The sequence below is a fragment of the Haliotis asinina genome, chromosome 11 (genome assembly GCF_037392515.1).
Source record: "Haliotis asinina isolate JCU_RB_2024 chromosome 11, JCU_Hal_asi_v2, whole genome shotgun sequence".
Classification (NCBI taxonomy): domain Eukaryota; kingdom Metazoa; phylum Mollusca; class Gastropoda; order Lepetellida; family Haliotidae; genus Haliotis; species Haliotis asinina.
Window position 1 is genome coordinate 12,909,911 of NC_090290.1, and position 12,822 is coordinate 12,922,732.

At 38.8% G+C, this 12,822-nt stretch overlaps 1 protein-coding gene across 1 annotated transcript in view; it reads left to right on the top strand.

The window, feature by feature from the left end:
* Window positions 1-905: 905 nt before the first annotated feature.
* Window positions 906-12,822, top strand: part of LOC137256155 (ATP-dependent translocase ABCB1-like) — a 54,054-nt gene continuing 42,137 nt past the window's right edge. Inside the window, exons 1-9 of the mRNA XM_067793860.1 lie at window positions 906-1,109; window positions 1,740-2,068; window positions 3,948-4,090; window positions 6,565-6,813; window positions 7,655-7,826; window positions 8,591-8,715; window positions 9,073-9,244; window positions 9,554-9,775; window positions 11,975-12,100. Of these exons, the coding sequence (XP_067649961.1) occupies window positions 1,865-2,068; window positions 3,948-4,090; window positions 6,565-6,813; window positions 7,655-7,826; window positions 8,591-8,715; window positions 9,073-9,244; window positions 9,554-9,775; window positions 11,975-12,100 (1,413 nt within the window). The 5' untranslated portion in view covers window positions 906-1,109; window positions 1,740-1,864. The remainder of the gene's footprint in view (window positions 1,110-1,739; window positions 2,069-3,947; window positions 4,091-6,564; window positions 6,814-7,654; window positions 7,827-8,590; window positions 8,716-9,072; window positions 9,245-9,553; window positions 9,776-11,974; window positions 12,101-12,822) is intronic.

A 12,822-nucleotide genomic window follows, 5' to 3' on the forward strand; every position in this document is an offset into this window, starting at 1 on the left:
ATAGTTTTATTAATGAACTTATGGTATGATGGCGTAAAGAAGTTACACCCATAAAGTCATAATGTCTTTGTTATCACTCATGAATTTGTTAAGTCAAACAGGCAGGTTATTAGGTTAGAACTTTAACTTCTTGTATTGGTGTTGTTACATGACAAACATCCTGCCGTTGTATACATAGGAATATACTGCTTGTGCATGTAATGTGTGAATCATGACGCGTATCCGCCACTTAAGAGAATTTATGTTGATTTAGTGTAATATGTGTACAATATAATTTGTTGTGTCTTTCCGCATGAAGGTATGCTTGCACGGTTCAACACCGTATTTCAACATATGAAAATCGATTAACATATTATGAAATACGATCGTTATATATGCCCCCAGCAATGATTAATTTAATGTACATGTTAATACTTAGAATATTATGCCTACAGTCCAAGTTGTTTAGAAAAATCGACATGGATATAACGAGTATTAGACGAAGTGTTTGTGTTCTGCACAGTTTCCACTATAAGACAGACGTACGGGTAGTCTAGTGGTTAAAGCGTTATCAGTGTGTGTGTGTGTGTTTGTGCATACGTTAAATTGCTTATGTGGTATTATAAATGAGGAAGAAACCCTTAGGATGACATGTCTTCCCCTGTTGGATAAATTGGCAGGTGTCCATCACACGTTCCGGGGCACTTGAACAACAAGATACCCGAGCCGTTGAATACTTGGGTCGGTAGACCCTTAACACCCTCATTCCCAAACAACACTTTCCACGGGTGCATACAGGTCCACCGCTGTATTTGGGCAGACATCAAAAGCTTCGATGCGCTTGGTCGACTCTACGTCACAATGAAGGCCGCGTACGGCCTGCCCCAAGTACTTTCATTTGCTATTACGGGATGGATGTTACGAAAGCGATTGCCTTTATCCTTGCCTAATGTGGGTGTTGTTATTTGAGATGACTGGTTACAAATACGCTACGAGTTGTGATGTATCAAGAAGTTTGACTCGAGGTGCTATCCAACTATCCATGACATGACCTGGACACCATCTGAGAAACGGACCTATACATAGCCGTGTATATACTGCGAAGTTTACCCACTCTGTTCGGAGTAAACGTGAGTGTATCCATCACCCGCAGTAACAATTAATATTCCCTCTCAAGGATGGTAGGCGTCTAGTCTTTGACATTGTAAGCATTTCATGTTAAAGAAGAAATATACCATGAAACTGTGTCGAACTCCGATGTAATGGCCCAGCTTTATGATGCCAACAAATGTATGTCATCATGTTGGGCTAACAAAGCTAACTTAAATCCTTTATCTGTTTAGTCCGTGAGTTTGTGAGTGATATTGTGGGGAAAACATAGGATCTTCTATTTTATCACCTGGCTATACTTGCGCAGTCACAAGTGAAAATGTCAAAGTGCAGTCACGGTATGCGATCCACAGGGAAGAGCACATTTCGTGTAGACATTCCTACCCTGTGCGATCTAAACATGTCCGTGTGCATCATGATTATTTGTTGCACTGACAGGCTTACCCAGAAATCACTGTTTCGTTTTGACAGACTGAACTAAGTCATCAGTCTGACCATTCGATTCCATTAGCCATTGCCTAGGATTAGCATGGCTTGTAATGACATATTTTGACAATACGGAACATTTTATGTATTGATGAATTCCCTCCATACTGTTTCACGAGGACTGTCAGCCGTTATTGCACAAGCATACATGTATCTGTTTTCAGGTATCGAAACAATGGACAGGACACAATCATGTAATCATCAAATGAAGCTAATTTACCCATTCTAGTGTGGATGAAAGTTATTACCAGTCTGGCATTTACCGACGAGTTGATCGACAATAAACACCATGCCGTTCAATTCTAAATCCCAAGAACCACAACTACGCTCGTTTAATCACACCGGCAACGAGTCTAACGGTGTTGCTGCAGTGCACGATATCCCTAGTGACGCCGACAAGGCGGCACCTAGTAACGGAAATCTACATACACAGGATAATGCACTGTCTTCAAAGGACAGTGATGAGGATAAGAAAGTCACTTTTCTCAAGTTGGTGAGTTGATGTTGGTTTCCAATATGTAGATCTATAATTTTTTCTCAGTACAAGGTTTGAAATGCAGACAACCTTTGGTGTCTCTGGCTTGGTACATATATTCTCGGGTTTAGCCTATCCTCCTAAACTCTTTATTACGGACATAGAGAAAATGTTGTATAATTACATTTGGAATGATAAATCAGAAAATATTCAAAAAGAGTGTTTGAAGAGGGGCTACAGAGAAAGTGATTTAAGAATGACGGATAGTAAAACTTTTGTAGATTCTTATTGATTGCCATTATCAAAAGAAGCTATCGCAGAATCATTCTTTGTAAGTTCCGGATTTAAATACTTCTCTTTCCCAGGAGGAAATATTAATGATAGTTTCTCAACTATTGTAAAACAATACTGGAAGAATACTTTCACTCATGGTGTAGATCTAAACTCACCAATGACCTGATAATTTGGACACTATTTTAGTTGAATTCTTACACTGGCGATTTACACTTGTTGAATCATCAGTGTTAATATTCTGAGCTGATGATAGAAAATTGGTATACAAAAGTATTCATATCTTCAAGGTTCTTTGCAACGCAAATGGATCGCACTCCTTAAATAAATGCAGAGGAAGTGAGAGGTTCATTTATAGACTTCATACAAGTTATTGATAATATTCCGAGATCATGGATACATGTATACAGTGAACAACATGAAACGTAAACGAGTTAATTTGACTTTACGCACACCTGCTATCATTTAGTTTTCACCTTTGATAGTGTGAAATGTGTTTTGGCAAATGGTCAGTTGTCCAACCGTTGTTTTAAGTGGGAAAGTCACATTGCCATACATATTCCTTGGAAAAGTAAAGGCCAAAAAGCTTTCGGACGTTGAGTACAGATTTATTTATAACTGTGTGTTATAAAGGGGGAATTGCTAAGAATGAATTTGGTAGACAAAAATGTTTGGTCTATTTGTCTGAACCTGAGAGTGAGTGAGTGAATTAATATTTAACGTCACATCGGCAATATTTCATCTATATCGTGAACATGTTTGATGATTAAATGAAACATATATACATTATATAAAAGCTTGTCGCCAAAGGACAGTAAACTGAACCTAAGAGTATAATGCATGTCTTTGACATCAGTATATGTGTGACCGAGTTTTGGAATATCTTAAAACTGTATATACGTAGAACATGCAATTTAGGTGTAAAGGTTTCAGGTTTTTTAAACAATGTTGAGCATTCATACAGGACATACGTTTCTGACGAGTATTCTAGCAGCTAAACAATACATTTTTATTACTTGTATAAACACAGATGCAATTACCACTGGAAGTTTCGTACACAGTCCCAATGATATTTCATCTACTGAAGAGTTTTCAAATATACCAAAAGCGTCTCAAAATTGGAAAGCAAGTGGCCGACACTGTTGTTACAATAATACGTCAAATTTATTATGGAACAGGATCGTAGCCTTCTTGTTTTGAAATATTGTCGTGAAATGGCTGAAATGGTAACGCTATGTGAAAAAAAAAACCCCACCAAACAACCGTACTCACTTTTTTTGCATGTAAGTTCAATTTGTCCAGTGTCCAATGGACTGATCTGACATACTCCTGCCTTCTACTGACATTTCCTCTGAGGTCATTGGAGGTGACAGCGTCCGATATTTGCGGTTCCAATCTAAAGTGTTGCCTTATAATGACAGTGACACAAAGCCACTTTTGTCAACATGTGTCGAGATTTCAGTTCAGAATATCCTTAACCCCAAATGCCACATGTTAAAGATGTAACACAATGTAATAATGTAAGCCTCAAAAAGATCTGTCTGTCTACGTAATAATCAGTTGACTGTATGCCAGTTTGGTCACAATGTCTTCTTATTGACTTCAGTTCCGCTTCGCGGACAAAAAGGACGCGTTGTTGATGTTTGTGGGAACGTTGACGGCAGTTGTGTCCGGCATCTTGCTCCCTGTAAATCTCCTTTTCTTTGGAAGAGTCATCAGTGTCTTTGTAGGCGGCAGCAGTTCAAACAAGTGAGTTTTCATACATGTAAATACATTGCCATTTAATAACGTTCCCGCGCAGATCCGGGATGGAATAGGTCTTCACCAACCAATATTTGCTACAAAAGGGAAATATGCTTGTCGTAAGAGGTAACTAACGGGATCGGGTGGTCAGGTTTTAGCTGACTGTATTGACACATCTAATCGGTTCTCAGATGCGCAGACAGATGCTCATGTCGTTGATCACTGGATTGTCTGGTGCAGACAATGTGATTACTTACCTTACAGACCCTCGCCATAGATCTGGAATATTGCTAAGTGCAATGTCCCCTTATGTGACCTAATCGATTTTGAACTGTTGAACCCTTAAGCCCCACTCCCTTCCGGACCAGGTGTGTCACAATTGCGTGACCTAATCGATATTACACTATTAGTGACACAATATTATTGGGCCATTCAGAAATTATATTTCTGGATTCTTATAATTCTGGATTATTTATGTTATGAGTTTGCCGACTCGAGTGTACTCAAAATCTTTTATTGAATTTTAATATCACACTATCCATACATTCACTGCATTTTATTAGGTAAAGAACGCATATCAGAGCGCATTTTGTGAAGTTAAAGGACGAGTGAGTATAAAACACACGGTCACTGGTGATTTGGTAAGAGGAACAACTTTCACGTTTTCATACCCGTGAAGAGTAAGTGTAGCTGTGTGCAAACGCAGTTTAGTGCGTGAATGGAGCACGCACTCTATGCTCACTGAGCTAAAACTGAAGAGATGCGCGATTCGATGAAGTAATGAAAGATGTTTCCTAAACGCACTTTAATCCAATCACTAAAACTAACCAGCATTTCAAATATTTAGTGCTTTGATTCACCGTGATTTATGTGTGTACAGATATGTTCAAGTAGGTGCGGATCTGGGAGGGTTGATGTGTTTAGCTTCCTGTGTGTGGCTTCCTGAGCTCGAAAAGTAGCCGGTTGACCAGTAGTTGTTTCAAAGGTCAAACTGAAATCATGTGTACAATGAATGACTGTTGATAATTTTCATTATCTTACCTCACACATGAATGTCGCTTTCAGACTGACTAAGAGGTCTTCTATTATTTTCAGTGTACCCCGCTTACAAGCGATTCGTCTTGTGTCCAAAATGGCGACATTTTTTATGAAGCATACTTCAAAAGGTTATTTTAAGAAGTTAAGCTTTGTCTGAGATAATAGTGGGTGGTATCACAAAACAGGACATTTCCCATTGAATGCAAAAGAGAGGGTTGAAGAGGAAGGACATATATGTCCCGGTGGCACCCAAGGGGTTAAGGTGTTCGGTAAGATAAATACTATTTTCACTGGTTGCTTTGGGACCATGGGTTGATGTACCCTCGATGTTTGTTTATGTTAAAAAGAACATCGAGGGTACATCAACCCATGTCCCCCCTCCTGACCAGTGAGCAAGTAATAGTGTAATACCGCACAATCACAAGAGGCCAGCTTGATGTAGAAAGATGAGGGGTATAAGTTTGACGACTTGACTGATCACAGAACAAAATCTTTTATTGAAGTTTATAGAATTAATGGGCCACTATGCACATTAGATGAATTTAGATGTTATTTATTTTGTCAAAACGCAGCCACCCCAAGCCATCCTCACAATCTGAATGATGATGTCTCTTAAAATGTACAAATGCACTTTATAATCTCTTTGGTGGTGTGTTGTGGTTGGGTGGTCAAAATGCAGATATAAATTTCACACCGATGATGAAGTAGAGTTGTCTTTCTTCGCTATGAATGGCTTCTCAATAAATATTCCACTAACCTTTTAACATCACATACCATGCTGATTTAATCTTTCAAAGGAAAGGGGGCTAAATTATTAACAGCCGAACCATACGTCACTGAAATTCCGCCTAGATCTCATCGTAGTATCCTAAGTAAACTAGGCTGTGGAACCTTACCTCTGGAAAAAGAGATCGGTAGATCTACACGCTCCAAAACACTCTTGGAGGATACAATTTGTAAATTTTGTGATAGCAATGCGAATTGAGGACGAAGTCCACTTTTTGATTAACTGCCCGTCATATTCTGACTTACGATATAACTTATGGGAAAATGTACTAAATATTAATCCTTTTTTCTCTCTTGTCGCCTACCGACCAGGCCGCATTCATACATAGTAATGCTAAGTTAATTAAACCTCTAACTGCATTGCTTACTAAATTGTTTAATAGACGTAAACGCATATTGTAGTCCTGTAGCTAAATGTACAACACTTTACTGGTGAACATGGACCTGTCGATACATTATTCACTTTACCTTTTTTTCACTCATCATTGGTGCTTATGGGTTCAACAGTCAAGAATCGATTAGGTTACACAAAGTACACACATACACACGTGTCGTCATAAATAAAAAAAAACATGGCCGTCAGTTTTTGAACCAAGTTGCCATCATCTACATACTGAAATATATGTCACTAAATGTTTTACATGGACTGTTTTCAGCGTAACTGGCACAAATGTGACGAATCCGTATGCAAATTTATTTGAACAAACGTCTGGAATCGCCATCGCGTTTACCATAATTGGCCTGCTGGCTTTGGTAATGGGTTACCTCGCAGTGGCCATGTGGTCATGGACTTCTGAACGTCAGATTCGACAAATCAGGATCCTCTTCTATCGATCAGTGATGAAACAAGACATTCCCTGGTTTGACAGTCACAAGAGTGGCGAATTGACTACAAGGTTCTCAGAGTGAGTATACTCCCACTGAGTAAGTTGCTGAAGCATTGCGACTTGACATTATTTGTATTATATCACACCTTGTATAGACAGTTAGAACACCTATCAAATTGATGCAAAATAGTATACTTAATAGTCAATTTTTCAGAAGATTTCAGCAAACATTTTGATTTCTAAATAATCTAATCATTTCAGTGTCTTTCCCACATACACCAATGGCATTACTTTGAAAAATGAAATGGCAAAATATAAAGTGGAAATGCTATCGAAAATGAAAGGATTTCGTTGTAAAACGTTGCCTACAATAAATATGTTTACTTGACAACTTGGAAACGGGTAAACAAAACTAAATTCGTTTTATTATTAATAATGTATTATCACCACATGTGTGTGGAGGTTTATACAACGTAGGGTTTATCGAAAATGTATACAAAAGCAATATGAATATTTATTTATTTAAAAGAAAAAAAAAACCGTTGTGTTTTCTTTGTTCTTATGATCACCCCCAAACCAGGGAAGCGCTTTCTCAATCTGAAATCGGATCTGAATGCTGATGTTGTTAATTGCTGTTTAAACGTTTTGTTTTTGTATGCTAGTGATGTATTGGTTTGGTGTATTGATAACAGCACATCGCATGATGACACGTGTTTCGGTATGGTGAATTTATACAACAGCATATTGTATGATGACACGGGTTTCACATTAGTATGGCGATGCTACCGTACATCGTATGGTGACAATCGTGTCGCTTTGGTTTATTGATGTTACGGTACATCATATGATGATAAGTGTCTCTCACTGTTTAACTGATTCTACAGTCCATGGTATGATGATTAGTGTTTTCAATCTTCAGGGATATGGTGCAGATCCATGATGGGATGGGGGACAAACTGGCTCTGTTCCTCCAGTGGACGTCTACCTGGCTGGCGTCCGTTCTCATATCAATTGCTCAGTACTGGAAACTTGCACTCGTTGCCCTGTCATTCAGCCCCTTTATCGTGCTTATATCTGGAATTCTTATTGGAGTAAGTGGGTAGTTAACTGCAGGTCTAGTTTGGCATTTTAGCTGGGATAAGAAATATGGCAAAGAGTTTAACGTCTACAACATGTCATAAGTACATAATCCAAATTACATGCCAGTTACAATAGCAGCTTGTTAACTAACGACACAATTCTTGTTATGTGACCGCACTCTGTAAATATTCGAGACCAAACAATCAAGTGATCAACAGCACGAGCATCATAAAGATGGGATGCGATGAAACGTACCAACCAAGTCAGCGAGCCTGACCAGCCGTTAGTTGCTTATACCCAGCATGGTGTCTGTTACAAGTGTCATTTCTTCACGGGTAACTTTCGATGGTCGTCTCAATTCCATTGAGGAAATCTCTTTTCCAAGTTACGTTTTAATACAATCACACTGATAATGCGTTAAAATGTATCAAGGTGTGTTGTCTGCATGTGCCGTATATTTGTCTCTCGTTCCTCTTCATTGGATTCGGCACCGTACGTCCTCTTGATCTGCAAAACAGTGGACCAGGTTTGGTTACAACTGGTCCTTTGCAAGGTTTTAATTGATGCTGAGGCAAATGCTAAGAAACTAGTTGTTTTAATTTTGAAATGATTTTTTTTTATACATGACCTCTGATACTTATTGTCATTTCTCCACAGACCATAAATATAATTTACTTGTTCTGATCGCGATAGGGCTGCAATATTGCGTATGTGATATAAAATATCAACGTATTATCGCTCGTTCATTCCACCCATGGTGTTCACATTTTTCCAGTATGCTCGGAACGTAACGAAGCAGGAAGCGATGAAGTACGCTAAGGCAGGTACAGTGGCGCAGGAAGTGTTCAGTTCAATACGGACAGTACACGCATTCCAGGGACAGGAGAAAGCATGCAGCAGGTACGTGATAAGGGTTCATCTTCATCTTCATCTGAATTTAAACCTTCCTTTTGAGTCAGTGACTCAACCTTTTGACTCAGTGTGGACACTCTACGTGAACAGAAACATTGTCTGATTTAGGCAGGGATGCGATTTCTGAACCAGTACCTGTCTTAGGCTGAGTTAGGTTCTACGGTAGGGGCGCTTCCTGCACAGATGATCGTGCATTCGATTGCTCAGTTTATGTTTGTGGGCACCAGGACCATGCAAGTAAGTTTCCAAAAGTGGTACATGTCCGCAACCTTGTTCACTTTGTTCCTTCCCGTTACATGACCAGTTATAACACGAATATTGATCAGATCGGCATTACACCCCAAGGTACGATGTCAACCTCGTCGAGGCGAAAAGCATGGCAGCTAAGAAGGGCCTGGCTGTGGGGCTGACAGCGAGTGGCTTCTGGATGATCGTCTTCCTCGACTTTGCTTTATCGTTTTGGTATGGCGTGTATCTACTCCAGAATGAAGCCATAGACCCCGGTGTCATAATACCCGTACGTATTTGTCATAGTACATTTCTAGGCCTCAGATGGTCAGTACATTTACGTTTTTTGATTGATCCGAAAGCCTGATTTTCAAATCCTGCGATGTGTTCAGCCATTACCATATCCAGCCGAATCTAACGAGGAGTTTACTGTCAAAGACAGTTACTTGCGATGGCAAGAGGGCATTGTTTCAGGATCACGAAAGAACTCACAAGGTCAGCTCTTCAGATGTAAACTAAAACAAAAGCTTCGCGTCCGTTTTGGAAAGAATTAAAGTATGTCAAGTATGAGAGATTGTGCAAAATTGGATTGTTGTAGATATTAATGAACGTTATGATCGGATCAACGTCACTGGGACGGGCCTTCCCTTACTTGGAGGTCTTCTCCACGTCCTCTTCGGTCGCTGGGAAGATCTTCGCCATCATAGACCATGTGCCGACAATAGACAGTTCATCGGAAAAGGGCCTTCTGCCACAAGTGCTGGGAGACATAGACTTCCGGGATGTTGGCTTCACATACCCTACAAGGCCAGACACTCAGGTATCGTATTGCTGCAGACACACGTGGTCCGTTGATCTCGATTTGAGTCAGTTAATGGAGAAGTTAAGATTTCATCGATTTCTTCCATGAAATCAAACTTTATTGTGTACGATCAATGTTGCATTACTAACTCACGATATTATCGCTTTACTTTTGGATTTCAAAAGGACATCATACGATATTGTCAGTATTGTCCTTAATTGTTTGATTGGTTCTAACTGTTTGATCTGATAGATGGTGGATTATCATTAATACACCTTTATGGTTTACAGCTTCTGTTTTTGTGAAATCTTTTATTCACTTTACTTGGTTGCAGTTCAACGGGATATATGGGTAGAATAGAATGTAACAAATTGCATAGTAGAAAGGCAGACAGTACAATATGTTTCGTATTGGAAATATCTGGATTGAACAATATAGCTGATACAAAGATGATACAGCGAATACAAGAGGCTCGTGTCTAGTTACGCGATTGCAGCAATGACATTCCATTTTCTATAAAAGTGATATGTTGACGTTTTTCTTATCGATAAATTTCTCTGTCTCATAAACGTCCTTTAATAATGCTCTGTAGATTGTGAAACTGGGTTTGTGTCCTCTTATATTCATAACGAAAATGTGGCGCTTTGCTACTGGAATCATGTGGTTGAGCAAATGGGTTCCACTCCAACAAAATAGAACATCGTGGTTAGAAGTTTCGCAGGTTTTGCCAAGAAACTGGGTTGTGAAATTCTTAAATTCAGCCCAGATCATTTTGATGATTGGGCACTCAAGATATACATGGTAAATATTCTCGCTAGCTGAGCCACATGGTGTACATAGGTCATCATCTGCCAATTTCATTCTTAGTAGCTCTCGCTTAGTGTAAATGACTCTGTGTAAAAATTTGTATTGAGAATCTAAAAGTTTCGTGTTTTTCGTGAAGTGTCTATACTGTGAAATTATGATTTTCCAATTCAGCAACTTACTAAGTTCCCCGTCCCATTTGAGACACACTTTCGGAATGTTATAGTCAGATATGAGATTATCGTAAAATATCCTTGAGCCTTTACCAGGTTTAATCAAATCGTTCCAAGGAGAACACATAGATAACTTCAATATATTCAAATTGTTTTTTGTTCTTATTACGTCTTTCCACTGTTTGGGTATACTAACGATAACACGATTAAAGTCAAGCACAGTACCCTTGATGCCAGAATTTCTTTTAAGTTCTGCAAAAGTTAGAAAGCCGTGGTCATTACAAATATCTTTAATATAAACTACTCCATAGAGGCCTTCGGATACTATGAAGAAATCTAGTCTAGCTTGTTGGCGATGATTCTTTTTCCACCATGTATACTTTTTTATTTTGGGATTTTGTACTCTCCGAGCATCTATTAAGTTTCAGTTTTCAATTTGGTCCAAGACAGTCTTACGAGCCTGTGGGTTATTGATGTGTCTATAGTTTTCAAGGTCTATGGAGGGGTCCAGGACTAGATTCCAATCTCCGCATACTGCAACTGAATCGTTTCCCATGTTTACGATCTTGTCAAATCAAGATATATAAAGGAAGGACTATCAGAGTTAAGCCCATACAGATTTGTAAGGGTTAATCTTAGGCCATCAACAGTTACATCTAAAATTATGTAATTTCCATTTTCGTCTTCAGCTATATTGTATATTTTATAATCGAAGTTTTTGTTTAGAAGAATGGCTACACCTCTTGAATTTGACTTATATGGGGCAGTGACACAATCTAATCCCCATTCATTTCTCATTGTGTTCTCATACTCTGCGGAAATGTGTATGTCTTGTAAACATATAATAGAGAATTTATTTTTTTCTGTATAAATTCATGACTTCTTTACGTTTACCGTTTACAGCTTCTTGTTAGCGACGTTTCCTCGTAGATTCTTGCACAGTGTACTTACAGCACACGCTGATTTGTGAAAAAGACAAGAAGTTGTACATGTTATCTCTAAAGTTGTACGCCTTATTAGCTTTCATAATGAGCACGTGTAATCAGAAAAGATTATCCAATACTGACAGCTATTATTTTATCATTCACCTGTATTATGCATCTGTGCACGTTACACAACCAAGCCAACACATAAATGACACTTCATGAAAACAAAGATGAAACCACGTGTGTCAATTTAATAGAAAACAAATTGTCATTCATAGTCATATATTGAAATTATTTCGTTCCTCATTTAACAGATTCTCAAAGGATTTAACCTAAGGGTACCCAAGGGGAAGATAGTCGCTCTCGTTGGGCCAAGTGGGTGTGGCAAGAGCACGACCATACAGCTCCTGCAGCGTTTTTACGATCCAAATGATGGCCAGGTGACACCTTTACTAATATCCATGACATAGCAAGTGTATTGAACACAGTTTGTACTAGTTTGGTATCTTGGCCAGTTGCTGGCTATATACGTTCGGCAAAATACAAATATGATTATAACAAACTCAACTAGGGGCCCCTGCAATTTAGTTGTAACCGTGAGTTACTGCATGTCATTGCTAAACACAAGTGATATCACAGTGGTCTTTGCAGATTGAATTATCGTACTCTGCAAAGAATCTTCGACGTAAATTAACGTTTCTTCTATGCAGAGGTTATTACAATCTAGGAAGAAGCTCTGTTAAGTATTTTCTACACAGATCGTAAGGCTAAATTAAAAAAGTGAAAGGTTTCTCGGGCATTGTTGAGTCACTTTATTTGTGCGCGTAACCTTTTTTGTACAGCCATTTAAAAAAATAATTTTGACTTTGCCGCGTCCTTATCATCCATTTTTCCACTATAAGAATCAGTGTCTATAAGAACGAGTGAGACTGAATTTACGACTCATTAAAACATGCTAAACTTCCCAAGCCGTTTTTCTGAAAGAAAATGTGTTCCGCCCTCGTCACTTTTGAAAAAAACATGTGACCAAGAAACATTTAATTATTTTTATGCAGCCTAACTGGTTCAGACGGTGGCATTAATAAACATTACTTCGAATACTTCTATGCTTTTAAGGGGCGACTAACTGGCTCGGGTGGTCAGACTTGCTCACTTGGTTTAC